This window comes from Myotis nattereri (assembly GCF_964212035.1).
Source record: "Myotis nattereri genome assembly, chromosome: 9".
Taxonomy (NCBI): domain Eukaryota; kingdom Metazoa; phylum Chordata; class Mammalia; order Chiroptera; family Vespertilionidae; genus Myotis; species Myotis nattereri.
In genome coordinates this window covers 31,398,477-31,420,833 of record NC_138084.1, presented here as the reverse complement: position 1 = coordinate 31,420,833, position 22,357 = coordinate 31,398,477, and the positions used below count along the sequence as shown (strand labels likewise).

Here is a 22,357-nt window from a genome sequence, read left to right as displayed (position 1 = left end):
AGACCAAAAAAAAAAAATGCAAAAGATCAATAAAACCAAGAGCTGGTTCTTTGAAAGGATAAACAAGACTGATGAACCTCTAGCCAGGCTCACCAAGGAACAAAGAGAGAGGACCCAAATAAACAAAATCAGAAATGAAAGAGGTGAAGTAACAACTGACCCCACAGAAATACAAAGGATTGAAAAAACAAATACTATGAACAACTCTATTCCAACAAAATGAACAACCTAGACGAAATGGACATATTCCTAGAAAAATACAGTCTTCTAAAACTCAATCAAGAAGAATGAAAAAATCTGCATAGGTTGATAACTATGGAGGAAATTGAAGCAGTAATCAATAAAACTTCCAGCATACAAAAGCTCTGGTCCAGACAGCTTCACAGGGGAGGTTTACTAAACATTCAAAGAAGAACTAAAACCTACCCTCCTCAGACTATTCCAAAAATTCAAGAGGAAGGCACACTTCTAAGCTCTTTCTGTAAAGCCAGCATTATCCTAATCCCAAAACCAGATAAAGACACTACAGAGGAAGAGAATTACAGGCCATATCGCTGATGAACATAGATACTAAAATCCTCAACAAAATTCTAGCAAATTGGAAGAAGTAAAACTGTAATTATTTGCAGATGACATGTTATTGTACATAGAAAACCCTAAAGACTCCATCAAAAAACTACTAGATTTCATAAATAAATTTGGCTATGTAGAAGGATACAGAATTAACACCCAGAATTCTATGGCTTTTTTACACACCAATAATTAACTCACAGAAAGAGAAACTAAAAAAAAGAAAAAGAATGAAAGAAATGAAAAAAATCCCATTTACCATTTCACCAAAAAAATTAAGACATCTAGGAATAAACTTAACTAAGGAGGTAAAAGACCTTTTCTCAGAAAACTAAAGGACATTGAAAAAAAGAGATAGAGGAAGACCTAAATAAATGGAAAAATATACCGTGTTCATGGACTGGTAGAATCAACATTATTAAAATGTCCATACTACCCAAAGCAATCTATAGATTCAATGCAATCCCCATTAAAATACCAACGGCATATTTCACAGACCTAGGACAAAGTCTCCAAAAATTCATATGAAATAAGAAGACCCTGAATAGCTGCAGCAATATTACCTAGAATCTCTCAATAATTCACCCAGACATTTATTCATATTTTAAATATAGTCCAGAATGTCATGATCATCTAATTTCATGAATTATAGATTAATAGGAGAAAATTAGAAATTATTCACAACTAAGCAAGAAGTAGCAGCCTGCAACCTAAAGAAGAGAAACCAATACATACACACACACACACACACACACACACACACACACACTGAAAATTATATCTATATCAAACAAACACAAGAACTCCAAAGTTTCATAACTACAAGGAAATACCCATAGAGCCAAATAGTCTTAATTATCCCAATGATTTCTGGGGGCATCATTACATATAGCATGGTAAAATAACTGACATTTATAATATTATAATCATTTTAATACCTCAAATTTATGCAGTTTGCAGTTCATACGAGACTTTTATATTCATTATTATAGTTAATTCTCAAAATGTTTGAGTTACCAAGTCAGATATAGGTACCATATCAAATTTTAAATTTTGTGGCTCAGGGATATTTTAGAACTTACCCAGGGTCATGTTAATTGTTAGATAGGTATTGGCGTTCATAGACTACTGCATCATGACTTCAAATCATCAAATAATATTTACTTTTATGCTATATAATGTGGTTAGTAAGACAGAAAAGCATGTAATACATTCTAGAATTTCCACAAAAATTGCTGATGTGCTAAACACATCCACAAAAATTTGAAACTTCCACAAAATTTAATTTGAAAGTTTTTAAATTTTTGAGCCCCTGAACGAATAAAATTAAGTAACATGAAAAATTCCCTTATATCAAATCCCCATTTCCCTATATGCCACAGAAATTTAAACTTATAATGTTAGTAGTAAATCCAGAACCATTAATTATCCTACATTTTAAAGTCTAAAATCTGTACATAAAATATAAAAGAACATGCACATTATATCAATCACTTAGATTTGATTTATTTAACTGAAAACAAAGAAGCATCAGAGGGAAGGTGGGGATGGAGGTGGCAAGGGAGAGATTAACCAAAGAACCTGTATGCATACTAGTATATGCATAACCCATGGACACAGGCAATAGTGTTGTGAAGGCCTGGGGGATGGGGGGTGGAAGGTAGCAGGTGCAGGGTAGAGGAGATTAATGGGGGAGAAAAGGGAGACATCTGTAATACTTTCAACAATAAAGATAAATTTTTACTAAGGATTATTAAAGAGTCTAGAGATAGTTGAACCTAGGTGGATTCTTGTGGGAGAGAAGGTAGATATGGAATATTAGAGTAGATGTCCTGTCAAAGCACTTCCCCCTTGAACATTTAGCTTTAACAATATTAGAAACCCTCAATGCTATAACGTTTGGAGGTAAAATAATATTTATAATATTTCTAAAAATGAGGAGAAATAAATTGCTTTGGGTTTTCTTTTTGCTTTTTAAGCAATTGATTTTTCATAATCAAACACTATCCAACAATAGGAAGTAGGAGAAAGAAAATTAAAGTTGCAGCTGAAAAAAATTCCTATACTACCTTTTTCCAGGGCAAGGCTTATAGTCAGTTTAAAACCTTGATTTGTTATCATAAGAACAAAAAAATGCACAAAAATGTTACATAAATGGAGCTATCTGCTTAACACTCCTAATGGATCACAATCTGCCATCACCATGGTAACCTCTGAATAACTTTTTCCAGGCTAGTGCCAATTATGCACTTCTCTGGCCCTTGAAATCCCACTCTTTTTTTTTAAGGTCTGGAATTTTTAAAAGAATAAAGCCCAACAGTTAAGTCCACACATACCCTCTTGTTCAGTCCGAGTCATTTCCTCAAGCTTCTTCTGTTTCAGTGTGTCCACCACATCGGCAAGGCTCCCTTTGCGGCGTTCTGGGGTTCCAAAAGTAACACTGGTCATTATCTCGCGGTCCCGACTCCCTTCGTCAGGCTTATGTGGTGAGGTAGAGGTATTTCGGAAGGAATATAGGGAACATAACTTATTATTCTCTGACTCCTAGAAAAACAGAATAAAATAAAACCATTAGAATACTTGTTTCTTTTCATATCACTGGGAGAAAAAATCCCAAACTCAGAATGACATTATGTGATGCTTAGATGGACAAATAAAATACAGTAACTATCTCCACTTAAAAAAAATACTAAACACTAAAGCAATTGTCAAAGGAACTAACCTGAAAATGCAGATTCATACTCGTACATTGTTGTTTTTATTAAAAGCAACCTAAGTGGTTCAAAACCAATTTCAAAATGGACACCTCAACTTCTTCTGCATTTGTGCCCTTCTTTTAAAATAGTTTAGATTCAATTACTAATTATTAGAATTGGTAAAGTTTTTCTTTAAATTGGCAGTTTAATTAGCACAGCCTAAAAATACATATACATCACAAAAACATTATCATCCTTGAACTTAGAAACAGTAGAGAAATTAGCTTCAATGATTGTTAATTGTTCATCAGAAAATATAAAAAATGTCTAAGTCACTGCCAGAAAAATAACTAACTTGAATATTTTTGTGTGTTGGGTTTGGGGAAAATCACTTTTTTTCTAGCTGTCTATCTATCAAAAGTTACAGAAACCTCTTTCTATTCCTTGCCTTTATCATAGTCACACACACTTCTTTTTTTTTTTGTCTTTTATTATTTGTTTTTGGGTTGTTTTTTTATTGCTTAAAGTATTACAAAGGGTATTACATTTTTTTCTTGTCATGTGGTATTTAGAAATGGTTTGTTGTTTATATTTGTTTACAAAAGAACAAGTTTATTACAGAAATATTTGCACATGAATTACTTCACAGTACAGGGAAAGTTGGCCAACTGTGAGGAGGAAAAACAAATCTTAGATTAAAAATAATAGACACCTAAAAGTTTATAGAAAGAAAATATTTAAATATCTCTCTAAATCAGAACTGAGGGCTGAAAGCAACTACTATTTGGCCATTGCCCATCAGTAGTCTTGCATTCGCCTTATCTGTCTGTGCTTGGGCAGTCTCTCTCACAATAAGAAATGTCGTGAACTAAAGCCTTTGTGATTCTCATCAGAAGCTTGAAAATCCTATCTGTTCGTATATTTCTCTCCATCTTCACAAAGAAGCCTGGCAAGCTTCCAGAACTACGTAGAGGAAGAAGCAGCAGGTAAGTTACAGTTAATAATTAGTGGGAAGGGATGGAAGGAAAAGGAATCTAGAGAAGTAAGTTTCCTCATATATTAAATAATAATTGTACTCAATAAATGTTAGGTATGTATACATTATTGTCATTTTACAGAAGGTAGGAATAAAACTTATTTTCAGGGTTATTGGGAGCATATAATGAGATAACAGTTATAAAGTAATTAGACTCAATGCTAAGCTCATAGGCAGTGGTGTTTAATAAAAGGTGCTATTATGCTGATGGAAGGAACAGACTTAGGAATGAAGTCAAGGAGGATTATCCCCCCTCTGAACCTAAACATTTTTCTAGTGAAAAATATTATGAGTCTTGAACTAAATTGAATATTGTGAAGTCTGTGAAAATATTTTTAAAGCTACTGAATTGTATACATCAAATGGATAAATAGTTATGTGTATTATATCTCAATAAAGCTATTAAAATATTGTGAGTCAAGGAATTAAGCAAAGAAATAAAAAGAAAGACTTATGGACACAGACAACAGTATAGTGATTGCCAGAGGGAAGGTGGGATGGGGGAAGGTAGAAGAAGGTAAAGGGGGGATAAATGGTGATGGAAGGAGACTCAACTTGGGGTGGTAAACACACAATACACTATACAGATGATGTGTTGCAGAATTGTATACCTGAAACCTGTATAATTTTACTAACCAAATGTCAGCCCAATAAATTCAATTTTAAAAAATCTATAGATTCAATGCAATCCCTATTAAAATACCAACAGCATACTTCACAGAACTAGAACAAATACTCCAAAAGTTTGTACAGAATCATAAAACCCCAAATAGCTGCAGCAATCTTGAGAAAAAAGAACGAAGTTGGAGAGATCACAATACTGGATATCAAACTATACAACAAAGCTATTATAACCAAAACAGCCTGGTACTGGCACAAGAACTACATGTAGAACAATGGATCAGAAGAGAAACCTCAGAAATTGACCCCCACCATTACAAGTCAATTAATATTTGACAAAGGAGGCAAGAACATACCATGGAGTAAAGACAGCCTCTTCAACAAATGGTGTTAGGAAAACTGGACAGACACATGCAAAAAATTATTGTGAGCCAAATCTTAATCTTTTCCACATTCCCATTGTTGGCACAATGACTATCACAGAGTAAATGCTCATTACATTTGTGCTGAAATCAAGTAAAAATAATACAATTAATGGGGCAGGGCAGGAAAGAAAGCTCTTCTTTACCTTGGTCCTAGATCTCTATCCCAGGAGAGATGTTATATTCCATTAAAGTTTACAATAATGCTGTGGAGTGTTGCAGAGGAACTCCACTAGATGCCAATCATGTTTAGGCCTTAAACATGGCTTTTCGGAATGGTCTCTTGATTCTTCACTTTGGACAAACAAAAACTGAGATATGTTTTGGAAAGCCATTTTAACCTCTTAATACTGTCCCTGTCAGAAATCTGACCTAAGTGTTTTTGAATTGATAATTACCATTTGATCAATCATGCTTCAGTCACTCTCATTTCAAATGCAAACTAGTCTTATAGCATAGCCTATAAGTCAAAAACAAATTTTGACTCAATCTAAGGGATTCAAGACCAAGTCAAAACATGAGGAGGTGTTGCTTACAGATGACTCACCATTGTCCATAATAAAGCAAATTTTTCCATCACTCAAAATATGGTAAGAGTAGCTCTCCAGCCTGAGTAACAACTTTAAGTTGTCCTTAAAGCATTTGGGCTCCATACAGTACCACTTTTTTCTCTCAGGACTAATTTCAGTCTTACTCATTTCACTTATGTGTTAGATCAACTACAATTCTTGTTTTTTTTTACTCATGGTAATGTGGTCACTGCCATCCTGCACCACAGACAGTAGCCATGGGTTCCCACACCGATTACCCACACACTGTCCTCAGCCCCATAATGTGTGCAAAGTGGCTCAACACCACCAAGAAGAAGGGAACAAGAAGCTGAAAAGTCATGTTTTCACCAAGGCACCAAGATAGGCAGTGAATGAAATCACAAATGGCTTAAATCATATAAGTAATCTTATAACATTCTTAGGAACAATAGAAAGGGACAAAATTTATAATTTTGGCCCTCACTTTTATCTTTCTAAACCTTAAGCAGTATTGGCCTTTCATGAGTGGAGGCCTCTAGGCATTTTATCTGAGTAAAGGGGCATACAAATCCAAACACTTTCAATGAAGAAATTACTGTTCAATAAAAGGCAATCATGCCAAATTTTAAAAAGAGACTTGACTAAGAATCTTTAATCTTTTTTTCTAGAGGACTAAATCATTTTTAAATACATTTTTTAAGAAAAAAAACTCAACTTACTCTGTAAGTTTTAAAAACAAGTTCTATGAAATATCAATTGAGGCAAGATTCCCAATGATAATATCTGAGTCTTAATGCATGTCACTGCAGCACAACGGTGTAGAGATCTGAGACAATATTTCCCTAAAGCAGTGATTCTCAAACTTCAAGATATAGAATCCCCTGGCAAGTATGTTAAATGCAGATTCCTTCATCTCCTCCCATACCCTGAAGAGTAGGACTCGGGAATATAAATTTTGAGGAACATCTCTAGTGATTCTGATCACAGTTACTTTAATTCTGATGTACCTCACTTTAAGAAACATCAATCCCTAAGGCAAATGAAATAAATGTGCTTTGCCTTAATGTTATAATGCAGATATAATTATGAATAATTTTAAGAAGCCTGGTTAGTTGTAATTTTTAAAAATAACATAAAGGAGATTACCTCTCTTCTTTTGACCTTTCTTGTGAAAACAACCGCTGAATAACATGACTGAACACATGAACATCACAAAAAGCAGAGTATATGGGGCACGGAATAAGCATTAGTTCATTCAAAGAAAATTTACTATAAATTTGTTTTCTTTCAACCCTTAACATCAGTGACTTCACCAGACCTAACAGTAAAAATTTTTTTCAAAATATTACTCATAAGAATCTTAGTCCTAATATAATGAATAAAGTAATGTTGTTGATTCAAATGATGTAAAGAGTATTTCACTAGAAATCAGTTAAACGCAGTACAAAAATTATATGTAGAAGAGTGAAAAAGTACCCAGTAGGACCAGAAAAAAAAGTCATTAGGCAGAGTTTCTAGAAAAGGAAAGCAATTTTCACAAATTAAGAATATTTTAGTAAGATGTTTTTGTGTCTGAAGGGATAAAAAAGTAAATAGTAAAAACAAAACATGTATGGATGGTGACAGGTGTTAACCAGACTTATTGTGATGATCACTTCACAATATATACAAATACTGAATCATTATGCTATTCACATGAATTATTATGCTGTACACCTAAAACTAATATAACATTTTACATCAATTATACATCAATTAAAAAACATGTGCGGTAATGGATGCTAACTTATTGTGGCAATAATTTTACAATACACACATGTCAAATCATTATGTTGTACACCTTTAACTAATATAATGTTATTGATCAATTATATCTCAATAAAACTGGAAAAGCATATTAAAATAATATTGCTCCAATTTTTCAGGTGTGATTTCTAAATGGTGATGATATTATTGGTAAATTTCTTTCTTTTTTCCTTATTTGTGTTTTCTAACTTATAACTGATGAAATATTGCTTTTTGTGTGTTTTTTGGTATTTTTAATTAAATTTTTAAATTATATTTTGTAATTGTATAGCACTAGATATATGATTTAATTAGTTTCAGATATATATCATAGTGGTTAGACATTATATAACTTACTAAGTGATGGCCCTTGATAAGTCTAGCATCCACCTGGCATCAGAAATATTGTTTATATAATAAAGAGATGCTTGGAAAAAATATAAAAGTAAATTTAAGAGAACACAGTTTAGCCCTCTTGAAGATTAGTACATTATAGTTTCCCTGTACTAAAACCAGAAAAAAAAAACACTTTCTTTCTTGGTATTTCTATAGTTGAGCGTTCTCAAATAACATTTTCTAATAAACAACAATGAGGTACCATCTCACACCTGTCAGACTGGCTATCATCAACAAATCAACAAACGACAAGTGCTAGAAAGGATGTGGAGAAAAAGGAACACTCATGCACTGATGGTGGGAATGCAGACTGGTGCAGCCACTATGGAAGACAGTATGGAGTTTCCTCAAAAAAACTAAAAATGGAACGCCCATTTGACCCTGTGATCCCACTTCTAGGAATATATCCCAAGAAACCAGAAACACCAATCAGAAAGGATATGTGCACCCACATGTTCATAGCAGCACAATTCACCATAGCTAAGATCTGGAAACAGCCTAAGTGCCCATCAGTAGATGAATGGATTAGAAAACTGTGGTACATCTACACGATGGAATACTATGCTGCTGTAAAAAAGAAGGAACTCTTACCATTTGCAACGTCATGGATGGAACTGGAGAGCATTATGCTAAGTGAAATAAGCCAGTCAATGAAGGAAAAATACCACATGATCTCACTCATTCATGGATAATAAAGACCATTATAAACTTATGAACAATAATAGATGCAGAGGCAGAGCTGCCTCAAACTGATTGTCAAACTGCAGCGGGAAGGCCAGGGAGGGTTGGGGGGCAGGAGGGAGGGGGGTAAGAGATCAACCAAAGGACTTGCATGCATGCATATAAGCATAACCAATGGACATAAGACACTGGGGGGTAGGGGAGGCCAGGGGATTGTCAAGGGCAGGGGAAAAAAAGGACACATATGTAATACCCTTTGAATACTTTAAGCAATAAAACAATTAAAAAAAACATTTTCTAATAAATCTCATTATTTAAAAGGGCATCCTTATATCAGCTAAAATCTATATCCTTATAATTATCACCCATTATTTCTTGTTTGCCCTCAAAAGATTCACAAAATCAATTTACTCTCATTTCCCTATTAGAGTTGTTCAAACATCTTAAGAGAAGCATTAAATAGTCCTTTTCTAGGTGAAATTCCTCCAGTTTCTACAACTAATTTCTCATTTGACATAATTTCCAGATCCTTTGTCTTTCTCCTCAGATGCACTCCAGTCTCTAGATACTGTACTAAAAATGGGTTGCCAATAACTGAATACAAAATTCTGCATCCTCGTTTTCACTGGGAAGAAAAGAAACACTCAGAGATTATGTGGCTTCCCCTATGCCACACAGGTATAGCTGGCAGAACTAAAATCTAAATGTAGTTTTCTGATACCACATCCAATGTTTTTTTTTCCATTCCACAGTGACAATAAATAAAATTAGTTATCAATTCTTGTATGAAAATCACCCTAAAATTCAGTGCTTAAAACAATAATCACATATTATCTTTTATGCTAACTGTGGGTTAGGAATTCAGGAGTATCTGGGCTGTTTGGTGCTGCCTCGAGGCCTCTCTTGAGGTTGCCATTAAGTCAGTGGCTAAGGATGGAATCATCTCAAAGACTTTTTTACTCCCAAATGTAAACACTCCAACAGCTCAGGGCTGAAGTATGGGGTTCCCTAGACATCATCCTCTATCTCTGCGTGATCTCTCTACATGATGTTTTTCTCTCCATCATGTTAGCTTCAAACATGATAGTCCAGGCTTCCAAAGGTGCATGCCCCCGGAAAGAGCCAGATGAAATCTGTATCACTGTTTCTAACCTCGCCTGAGAAGTCATGCCCTGTAAACTGTCAGTGTGTTCTATTTAATAGTGAGTACCAAGGTTTGCCCATAGTCAAGGAGATGGGAGTTTAATCTCTGCATTTTTATAGGATGGAGTTATAATTATATCCTGAAATCGCTGCTGTGAGAAATGAATAATGTATAAAGCATTTAGTACAGTGCCTATCATATAAGACTCAATAAATGATAACTACTCTTATTATTAAATTCAAATACCCTTTATCCAATTGTCCTTTGTTTCAATTTACAGTTCTGAAAATACTGTCATGATAACCACTGGCACCATTTTTTGGGTTTTTTTTATACTCATCTAAGTAGAATAATCAATATATGCTCAAAAACCACTTTCTTTATGAAGTCATCCCAAACTAATCCCACCAAGACCTGACCCTCCCAAAGCTCCAGTAACCTTACCACTTGTAATTAGAATTTTCTGGGGATACTATGAATTTCCATTCAACCTAACAGCATATGGATTAACTCCATTCTGGCCAGGAGCAGCTAGAGAATGTGTCTGCTCTGATTCATCTAGGTTGCCAACTGCACCTAGCCCAGGAAGGTGAATGGGCAGCCACATGGTGAACAGAGGAGAGCAGTGGGCTAAGGTTGCAAAAGTCACAGAAGATGTCAGGATTTGAGAAAGTCACAGACCATGGGCCAGAGACCATTTCTAACCAGGAATGGAATTCTTGCCTTACATAATGGAGTTGAAACCCACATACAGGCAGAAGTCATCGAAGTTAGGAGAAACGACTAGGAAATGGACTCTCTAAGCAGCTGAATTAATCAACTTCCCCTTTCTGCTGCCCAATCGAATTATAGGACAGAATATTACCCTCTCTTACTCTTTCTTCCACCCATTAGCAAGGCTGATTTAAATGTGTTCAGTCTTACTGCATTGCATGTTGTCATTTTTGTTTTGCTCTTCCATTTTGTTATACTGCCTCTCTAATTATAGCTTTACCTCATTCTAGTCTGCCTTCCCTAAAGATAAGCTTTATTAAGATACCCTGATTTCTGACATTCCCTCTATCTATAGCAAACCTCTGATTTCTCAGACCCTACGCAAATCACTCAGCCTAAATCCTAAAAATGGTTATTTCCAACACTCTCTTACTGAGACACTCCATGGTTCTCTATGGTGTGTTCTCTTTACTGCAATGAAGAAATCCAATTTGTTCAACTATAGATATGTTCCTGGTAATCTTTTGCTGAGGGGAATTAAGGACTGCAATGTCTATAAAGAAATTAAAAACAATAATAAAACCAACTAAAGTTACATGTATTGGCAACTTAACCATGTCAGTGATTAATATATTAAGTTATAATATATACTATATATGTACTACTTTTTCTGATTATCTGCTTTAAAAAACTTTTTTTGGAAGAACCAAAAATGGCCTGAGACTGTGCTGTATAAGAGACATTTTACTATGGTGTTATTGAGTGACTGACAGAAAAGCTTTATCTAATCTAGGTTCCAATAACTTCTTGCTAACAAAGGAAATCTAACCTTTTTAATATGCTGAGAACTAAATTGCTAACATTTATAGGTTCTTTCTCAGAGGAAAAAGTATATTTTTCTCCAATGTGACATATTTTGAGGAAAAACGTTGGTTTTAAAAAGCTTATATAAATGAAAATACTAAATTTGGCTCCAATTACCAACAGTTTATTCCTGGCAAAAGTATCATTTGCTCTAATAGTGAAATGAAATATATTCTTTTTCTCTTTATTAAAAATGATACTGGTAGAATATATTAAATTTACATAGCATTCTCAAAATTGGAATAATATCATGCCACTTTATTATATTACTATACTGTTCAATAACAATAAATTTATTCACGATGTGTCAGAATGTAGATTTTTTTTTTTACCAATATTTGCTAAAGTGTCATGACTCCTAAAGTCCAAGAGGGAAAAGCCATTTTAAAAATATTATTTTGATCCCAAGAAAAAAATTACAAGAAAAAGTTTTTAAGATGTCCTCATCACCATATTTAATAAATGGAAGCAAATATAGTGAACAGAGTAAATATAGAAAAATATTAAAATCTCCAAACTTGTCAAGACAATCACATAGAAAAGTCTTGCATTATCTATATACCACCAGCCTCCATATAGAATCAAATCTCAAGATTCAAAAGTCCTTAAAAATCCAATTGTTCAATACCATCTAGTACTTGAATTTCCTATGCAAGAAAGGTAGTATAATAGTTAACAACTAAAAGATCTTTGGGTCAGATTTTCTAGTTAAATATGTTTTTCCATCTATCTCCAATATAACCCCAAACAAGTTAGATAATTTCTCTGTGCCTTAATTCCCTCATCTATAAAATGGGAGTGATGATAATAGTAGTACAGAACCTACCTCATAGTGTTGATATGAAAATTAAATTAATTAATAAAAATAAAACACCTGTTATATCGTAAATGCTCATTAAATGATGGTGGTGGCAGTAGTGATGATGGCTGTTAAAATTTCCCTGGCAAGCAACTTTTTGCCTCTCCTTAAACACCTTTACTGATAGAAGATTTGGCACTTCTCAAAGCAGTTGATTTTATCTTTGGAGGGTTGTCAAACATCCTTATTTATAGGAATATGAATCCTATGCCTTCAAACCATGGAAACATTTGCATCCCATAGAAACATTTATAACAGCAGCACTTTCAATACATACACACAGCATTATATCTTTTCTTTTTCTGGCAAAACATCCCCATTTTCTTCATTTCCTCCTCATAAGACATGGTTCAGCCATCCAGATCATTCTCTTCCTGAGTATGTTCCAATTTGTTTCTCTGGATCTCTTATATAGTAGTGCCCTGAATTGAATGTGCTCAATATTGTCTAAATAAAGAATTAAGGCACATGATCACTGAGAGATAATAAAGATCATGGATAGGCAACTTCACAGATGAGAATACTTATAACTTTTTGGTAATGGAACAGTAAGAAGAGCTTTAAGGTGAGTCCACATGATAGTGAATTCCCCAACACATGGAGCAACATTCTATTAGCTGATTCATGTGCCTTCCAAACCAGACAGCTACTTTCATCTGGCAATTCATTAGTATTCAAACTACCATATGATATTCAACCTAAACAACACTATCAGGCTATGTTGAGTTGGCTAAGACAATTTTAACCTTGAAACGAACAAATTTTGAATTAGCAAGAGACTTGATTATAGTTCAGATCTTTCATGTTTGAGATGAGGAAACTGAAGTCAGGAGATTTGAAGTGACTTCTCTAATGTCACACAGCAAATTAGTGTCAGAGATTAAACACAGGCCTTCTGAGAGATAACATCCTTTCCTAAATAACCCCAGGGAAAATATTTCTACTGATGAGAGAGAAAGGGGGGGGGGGAGGAAGAGAGAGAGAGAGAGAGAGAGAGAGAGAGAGAGAGAGAGAGAGAGAGAGAGGAAAACTTATGGCAGTGGTTCTCAACCTTGGCTGCACATTAGAATGAGGCCCAGAAATTAGGATTTTAAAAAGATTCCCAGGTGATTCTAATGTGCAGCCAAGGTTGAGAACCACTGATTTAAGGCATTAGGGAAGGAGTAGTATGATTATGCAGATGTTGGAGAAGTGTAATTGAAAAAGTTTTCCAGAGCAAGCTTCTATGCATGGAGAGTCTCAAATGATTTCATGGAGGTTTCCCTAAGAGGTTTCCCTACTTTCTCAACTGTCAATTTTATTATCTTCATGCTTTCCTCCTTTGCAGTTGTTTTCATTGCTTCCCAATTTCAGAGTGTGCTTATAAAAAATAACTGTATTTTTTTTACATATAAATAGCAAAGCAGCTAGTATGATTCATAGAATCTAGATATTGGTCAGTTAGTTCATCACAAACCTATTTTGCATCATCCAAATGAGAAATAATGAAGAGAAAGTTGGGATTTATCCACCTCAGATATCATAATTAAGAATCTGAAGCCACCTGGCTGGCGTGGCTCAGTGGTTGAGTGTCAACTTATGACCCATAAGGTCATGGTTCAATTCCCATTCAGGGCACATGCTTGGTTGTGGGCTTGATCCCCAATGTGGGGTGTGCAGGAGGCAGCCCATCAATGATTCTCTCTCATCATTGATCTTTCCATCTCTCTCCCTCTCCCTTCCTCTCTGAAATCAATAATAAAAATATATTATTTAAAAAAGGAATCTGAAGCAAAGGAGGCAAAGTAAACACACACACACACACACACACACACACACACACACACACACCAAGCAAACAAAGAAACAAACAAAAAAAACCTCCCTACCATCTTCCAAAAACAGGGAAATAGCCTTGAAAATAAGAGAATCAAGGTACCAAAGACCTATTGCATGATACAGGTGTTGGCAGGGAGAGGAGTGCATGTACTAGTAGTATGACACAAGTATCCGTTGAAATTTGTTTAATCCAGTTTCCAGAAAAATCTGTTCTTAATTCAATATAAAAACTAGGGCCATTGTGGGGGAGAGTATTAGAGTAGTTTCCAAAAAATAGAAAATAAGATATAAAACTCTTAAGAAAAAGGCAAGGTAGCTGGGATCCATGAGGAAAAGAGGTAGTAATTAGGCTCCCAGAAATAATATTGATATGATAATTTACCCATGTTTAGACTGTCTATTTTTAAATGATGAGGCTGGGGGGTCACAAAAATAGATCAGATCATGTTCTTTATACTTCACAAATCTTAACATTAAAAAGTACCAGAGCCCAATGAAGGTCTGTCAACCCCATTTATCCCTTAATAGAGATTCTGCTCTATTACAGTGAAATCCTTTCATGGCCTAATTTTTCAAGGGAAGACGACTAGCGAGCAGATTGCTCTGTGTGTCATACACACTGAGCACTCACAGACACTCTGTGATCTCAACAATCTCCCATCTTCCCTGGGATCTTGCCCAGTAAGGTTCCCAAGTTTGAGAATTTCACCAAAAAAGCCTTCAAATTTCCTTCTAATATGTAAAATACATACAATGGCTTACCCAGAAACTGTTAGTGATACAGATAAATAACTTCTCTAGCTCTCTGATTTAAGTTTTTACAGAGAGCACAAGTTCAAAGAAAGTAAAAGCGATTTTTCAGAGGCTATGTTGTTTATGAAACAACTATCCAGCTATCTATCTACTTACCTATAAGTCTAACTATATTTACATATCCAGGGAAGGGGAAACTAGCACAAAAATGTCACCAATTTACCACAAAGCAGCAAGTGGAAGTATAATTTTGTCGTCAGGCGCCCCCAACATATAGAAGCTGTGCATTGCTCTGCCTGGCGGTAATACACAAACTTGAATGGATGGCTCAGTTAGAAACACAGAACACGTGCTTCCTTTCTGGCAGGAATTATGGGAGGCGTTAATTTTTATTTTTCGCTCTTAACTTTCAAATACCCCAAAACTTATATTCAGATTGATTTCTGGCCCTACTGTACTATTCCTCATAGATCAAAAAAAAGTAGCCAATAGGAGAACTAAACTCTAATCTTACTGTCAATTTCACAAAGCAAAATAAATAAACTGTAATTAACTTCACGTACAAACCTTATCAGTGTGAGGGGAAAAAAAAAGAGAGAGAGAAGCAGGTATCTGTGGTAGAAGCATAGCAAGTACAAAATAAGTTAATACAACTGAAGGGCAAATGTTAACTCTAAATTCAAGAGTTAAAGTTTTCTCAATTTCATGTATTACATTAGCTTAATCCTAGCTAACCTAATGCTATTTAAAAAGCTACCAACTTACCACTGAGACTAACCAAAAAATTTCTAAATAACAGTAAATGCCAAAAAAAGTTCTAATTCTTTGTGTTTCTAGGCAAACAAATCCCTCCTATTATACCACCACATTCTACCAATGCTTGAATGAGGGAAATTTCTTTCCAGAAGTTTGATGAACTTGAGAATATTGAATTCTAGGTACTCTCAGTACACTGGCAGTGAAAATAAATCAGAATTAAATTATAATACAAACAAAAGTTTACAAATAACTTTCAATCATTTTATTAAATAATGCTTTCCATTTTCTAAAATGTTAATGAAATATAAAGAAGATAAATGAAATGTATAAATATTCATTTCTAATTTTTACCTGATTGTAAAATATTATTGGTAAAGGTTTGTAATTTATACTTTTGATTTCAGAATATAGTTTACAAAGAGATATATCATTGAACTGAATTTTTATCACTTAGAAAAATAATGCCTAGAGGTCATGGGAATGTAGTAATACCAAAATAATATTTAAGAGGTTAATAGTATAAAAAATAAATATGTCATCACATTAAAAGATTAAGTAACAAAAGAATAATAGCTTGAAGTTGTTCCTCTTTAAAAAGGTTACATTTTTCTTGTTCCTCTTTAATAAGGAAAACTTATTACAGGGGACAACCAAACAGTGGGATAATTTGCATATCACGGTAATTAAGGCACATTCATTAGATGTGTTCAAAAAAGATTAGATATGTTCAGGAAGGAACAGAGTAGGATCTTTCCTGCTTAATGCAGGTGTTTTGACTCAGTAATCAAAGAGAGCCCTTTCAAGCTCATCTCTCATTGAACAATGGGAGCAGGATTTGTTATGTTAAACTTACTTTTATGGAAAGCAACCCTCTCCATATTAAAGTAAGAAGGTAGATCAGCGAAATAAGCCAGTCAGAGAAAGATAAATATCACATGACCTCACTCACATGTGGGATATAATGAGCAACATAATTTGATGAACAAGAATAGATCCAGAGACAAATGGTAGGGGAGGGGGGAGTTAGAGAGCAACCAAAGGATTTGTATGCATACATATTAGCATAACCAATGGACACAGACACTGGGGCGGTGGAGACCTGCCCAGGGTGGGAATGGCTTGGGAGTGGGTCAATTGGGGGAAAAGGAGACATATGTAAAACTTTAGACAATAAAAAAAATAAAAAAGATGCAACTCTATTATATGACCTATATACAGGTTGTGCCCCCAAAATGTATACACATTGTAACAGCTGATAGCTCAATTTCAAAAATGAAATGTATTTTAATAAACACTGCCTTTATAAAAAAGAAGAAGAAGAAAGAAGAAGAGGAGGAGGAACAGGAGGAGGAGGAGGAGGAGGAGGAGAAGGAGGGGGGAGGAGGAGGAGGAGGAGGAGGAGGAGGAGGAGGAGGAGGAGGAGGAGGAGGAGGAGGAAAGGGGAGGTAGATCTGGAGGAGTTAAGTATAATCCCAGCATCCCCTTTGAAAGACATATGCTGCCTATCCAGGCATCACCATCTTATTCATGCTGATCTAGAAGGACCGTAAGCTTCATATTTCATTCTAATAATGAAAAGTTCAAATTAGTCACGTAAATTACTGCATGCTATATAATACATACATTATACTTTCTACAAAATATTGCTTAGAAGAATTACAGAAATGTGCATATTTCATTATTCCAGTATCATATTTCATTATAGTAATGTACCCAGATCATCACTGGGCAAGAAGGAATTCTGCACAAGAAAGTGAACATTAATCAGAACCACCTATATACTAAAACAGGCTTGTGGAGTTCTTCTTTAATCAGAAAATTATTGGTGTCTTGAGATCAGCTTTCATTGATTAATACTGATCAATTATGACAAGAAGCCTATTTAAAAAACAAAACAATACTTCTACTATGTTTAAACGCCATTTGAATCCATCAAGACAATAAAAGCTGAATGTAATAGGCCTGCTCAATCAAATTGTTCTGCTAGACTAGTTCCTACCACATTTTCTATTAGTAATCAAGTCTTATTTTAAATAATTATCAAGCATGACTTTCCCTAAGAGTCTGGAAATGTTATAGAGCCTAAGCTACCCTTTGGTCATGAGGAATATTTGCATATGGATAGTAGATAGGAACAGTCAAACCACAGAAGCATCACTATGATGTACACTAGCATCTTATTGGTGCAAGAAATGAAAACAAAATATTTATGAAGCATAAAGGTATCATATAAAAATTAAGCAAGTTAGAGGAATATTGGCTGAATCCCAGAAAAGATAATCCTGATGACCGTGAAGGAATGTTGTGAATTGTCAGTGAATGTCAGTGATAAAGTTTGTTAAGAGATTCATGTTACAGTCAGTACTCTGCAAACTTCAGTTACTGGATCTTATACCAACTGAAAAAAATTAAGTAAAAATAAACATGGCATAGCCCATCTCCTTGAAAACATTCTATGTACACAATTTTATTACATTGAAAAAAAAGAAAAGATACCAGGGTCTGATTTTCCTTGAACTGTCAAAATACAAAAGAAATGCAAAAAGTCTTTGCACAGATGTAGCAAAGTACTAGATTTTCATATTTTGGCAGGTGCTCAATATGCAGCCCACATAATCACATGCTAATGACTGGAGTGTGTTCATCAGTATGTATATCTGGTTCCTTCTTGCCCAAGTGGGGGGGCGAGGGGGGAAGCCAACTATACCAAAGCATGTTAATGTTTCTACATTCAACAAAAATTTTGATAATATGCTTGGTAAGAAAACTTTTCCAAAAAGTATATTTAGAAAGGTGTATTATATCATTAAGAAGAATGATAAAATAACTCGAGTTTTCATAAACATAGAGAGATTTTAAGTAATGCTACTCATTTTGTTTAATTTGGGAACATTTTTTAAAAATAAGTAATCTTTAATAGCAGAAATGAAACAGTGCCACTAACTGTGGGGTGGGGGAGGAAATAGAAAGGTAATCAATGTGTTAACACTAGAAAACATGAGTTGTCTATTTCACAACCCATTCCAGGCAATAAAATATGGTTTGATTCTTTGTTCAAATTGTAAATAAATTTGTCATTAAATTTTGAGATGTGTTTAAAAAGAGACAGTACTGTGTGCTAATATAGTTTCAAATTTATAGAAAATGGAAATTTCCCATATCGCTTCCTGAAGAATATTGTTTCATGACTCAGGGAGTCAAGGATGAACATTTCTACTTGTTACCAAAAGATTAGGTTTGAATTTTACTTAACTTGAATAAATTCCCAAAATCCTAAAATGAAGGAGTAGTAACAATTTCTCAAAAAGTCTAAACCTTGATAGTTTATGGATTTTTGTCCAGTGCTTCATAGACCAGTCAGGTACCAAAAAGATGGACATGAGCTTTGCCTTAGGTGTTAAATCTGTAAACTACTGAGTATAAACTACTGAGGACCGCATGACCTAGTTGATTTCACTATACCTTCTAAAGCACAGTCTCAATAAAAACGAGGAAATACATTTCATTTGGGTGCTGCCTTAGATTGTAAATGACTAAATCTTACCAAAAACTAGCAACAATTCGTTTTTTAAATCTTTTAAAGGCAACAAAATTAGAAATCTTCTAGAAGTCTGTCACAACATAAAACATGGTTGAAAAAGATTGACTCCTCACTTAAAATTCCTGGACTATGTTATCATGTAATGAGAACAGCTCCATTCCCAGAAATGGTTCAAAGTCCATACCAGACTTTTATGACTCCAGTGAACTACATAAAACTCTCCAGAGTTGATTAGCAACTTCATTGGACTGAAAGCAGGAAATACAGACAAGGATAAATTGTTTGCAAGCAAGAAAGTATTGTTCTCAACAGTTATTTATTAAATGTCTCAACATGCCTATTATTATTTTCTTTCAATTACAATAAAGGACATTATTAGCATCTTTTACTTACAGCAGAAAATGTTCTTAAAACTTTTCTAGCCGAAACCGGTTTGGCTCAGTGGATAGAGCGTCGGCCTGTGGACTGAAAGGTTCCAGGTTCGATTCCGGTCAAGGGCATGTACCTGGGTTGCAGGCATATCCCCAGTAGGAGATGTGCAGGAGGCAGCTGATTGATGTTTCTCTCTCATCGATGTTTCTAACTCTCTATCTCTCTCCCTTCCTCTCTGTAAAAAATCAATAATATATATATATATATATATATATATATATATATATATATATATATATATAAACTTTTCTAAAAGATAAAACTCACTTGGGGAAATTTAACTGGTCTCCAAAATAAGGAGTTCTGATAATCTGGGGATGAAAGTCCAGCATGGTTATTTCTACTTAATTGGACTAGTAGTTAAAAGCCAGATGCATATAATCCCATTTTGGCTTAAAATATATATCAATATAAGCAGGCATGTAAGTGCACATGTATACATGTGTAGAGAATGCCCTACTTACAATCTTGTCACTTTTAAAATCTTTTAAGAGATACTGTTGGTGCATTACCCAGATCCCCAAGTCTTACCCCAGAAGTCACTTGCAGACAGTTCACTCTTAGGCAAAAGACTTCTGTCCTCACATGGGACTATTCTCTATCCAAAAGTAAGCCTACCCTTCCCCCTCTCCCTGCAACTTCATGTCCTGTTCACTATTGACTAAAGTTCTGCCCACATGTACATTACTTAAAATAGTCTCCTCGCCCTCTGTGTGAATCTTCTTCAGAATCTATGGGACCTCCTCAAAGAACTGTTCAATCTTCCACCGAGCATCAAACTCTCACCTGCACTACTGCAATAGTTTTCCTAATAAGTGTCCTTGTTTCTGGTGTTGCCTCTTACAATCCATTCTCTACACAGCAGCCAATGTGATATTTTAAAAACAGAAATCAAATCATGTTAGTCTCACTCAAAACTTCCAGTGGCTTCCTCTTGCACTTAGTAAAGTCCAAACACCTCACTGCAGAATATGATACCCCATAGTATCTGCCATCTGCCTGCCTGCCTCCTTGATTTTCTCTCATACTGTTCTCTCCCTCATCCATTCCACTCCAGCTACTCTGTTGTATTCTGTTGCTCAAACACAACACCAAGCAGCTCTTTTACTTACTCCAAATTTTTGCAGAGCTAGTTCATTCTCGTTATTCCCATCTCAACTCACATGTTACCTCTTCAAAAAGACCTTCCCTGGACTGTTAAAAGTAGTCATCTGGGGGGGGGGGGTAAGGGCATGAGTATGAGGTGGGGGAATAAAAGGGAGATAAAGACACATTTATAATACCTTAATCAATAAAGGATAAATAAATAAATAAATAAATAAATAAATAAATAGTAGTCATCTCAATCATATTTTCTTATTTAGTTTTCTTCATTGTAGTTATTATTGTCTGAAATTGTCTCACTCTGTGGAACTTTGTCTGCCACACGCCTAGAATCTAATTTCCATGATAGTAGAGAAATCATCGTATTCACAAGAAAGTCCCTGCCCCTGAAACTTAGTAGGTCCTATATGCTCAAGTAATCTTTAGCAGATAACCATTACAGCATAGTATCATAGGCCAGTCACTAAACACTACCACAAAATGTTCCTCCATGCTTGTTAACATTAAAAAGAATAATACGTGATACATGTCTTCATAAAAAAAATTATGTGAATTTATTCCTGCCTAATGAATCAGTCCTAATGGAAACAAAAACGTATTTCAGGGGACAATCAATATTCCTCCACAAAAAAAGGTGCTGGTACACTGACATCATAATGAAAAGAGTAGTAATTGTACATAGCAACCAAAGACAGTGAAAGCTCATTTACACTAACCTTTTAGCCTTCAAATGGATCATACCAATTAACACAGAAGTCTAAATTTAAAATTAAACAGTTTTGTATCCATAATATAAGTAAATGTAATGAACAGTGGAGTCTAAAACTTTTTTATCTGAAATTGATCTTTGAATGCCAATCTCTAAAATTTCTATTCCCTTTCTTTACTTATGCCATGAATTCTGTTCTTTGTTTGGAACTGTGTGGTCTCTCATATTTTACTATAGTTCCACCTCAAAATAAATAATCAGAATTTTAACATTTAAAGATTTTTTTTCTGATCAGGAAGTGGGGGTTAGCAGAACTTCTCTGCTTTGTCTTTCCTCTACAGAAAAGCTCCTCTGTGGTCTTGATATTTCAATTTAAACGCCTTCTGAACCCAGTAGATAAGAAACTTTTTAGTGCCTGTTTCCAACTGTTCGTGAGTGAGGACCGTCACAGAAACTAAATAGCAATGGAAACCAAATAGGTGCTAATAGGATTTTTTGTTGAGTTTTAGATTTTCTTTTAAATTTTACTTCCCCACAACTATTTTATGGGGTTCAATTAGAGTCAGTAACAGATATGATCTATGGAGGAGAACTACAAGTTTCATTTAACTTCATAACAATCCTTTTGGAATTTACATTTACTTGAAAGTAGAATGTGGTAAAAAATATTTACTAAATTTTACTTTCATCACAGTCCCTCCACCCCAACACATGAGAGAGAGAGAGAGAGAGAGAGAGAGAGAGAAAATGTAGGTTTGCAGGACTGCCCAGAAACCTAAAATCCTTCTATTGTTTTTCTTTCCTGTAAAAAAAAATTGTTTGGTGATATAATACTTGCAATATAAGTCATTACAGGTCTGATGTTACAGTTCTTACACAGTACTGAATCTACTGAATGAAAAAGGAGCACAAAGGGGATTTCC

The 22,357-nt window shown here is 34.7% G+C and overlaps 1 protein-coding gene across 1 annotated transcript in view; it reads right to left on the bottom strand.

The window, feature by feature from the left end:
• Positions 1 to 22,357, bottom strand: part of SOX6 (SRY-box transcription factor 6) — a gene marked incomplete at its 5' end in the record, with an annotated part of 336,510 nt that overhangs the window by 297,790 nt on the left and 16,363 nt on the right. The window contains one exon of the mRNA XM_081099613.1: positions 2,907 to 3,114. Coding sequence (XP_080955739.1) covers positions 2,907 to 3,114 — 208 coding nt within the window. The remainder of the gene's footprint in view (positions 1 to 2,906; positions 3,115 to 22,357) is intronic.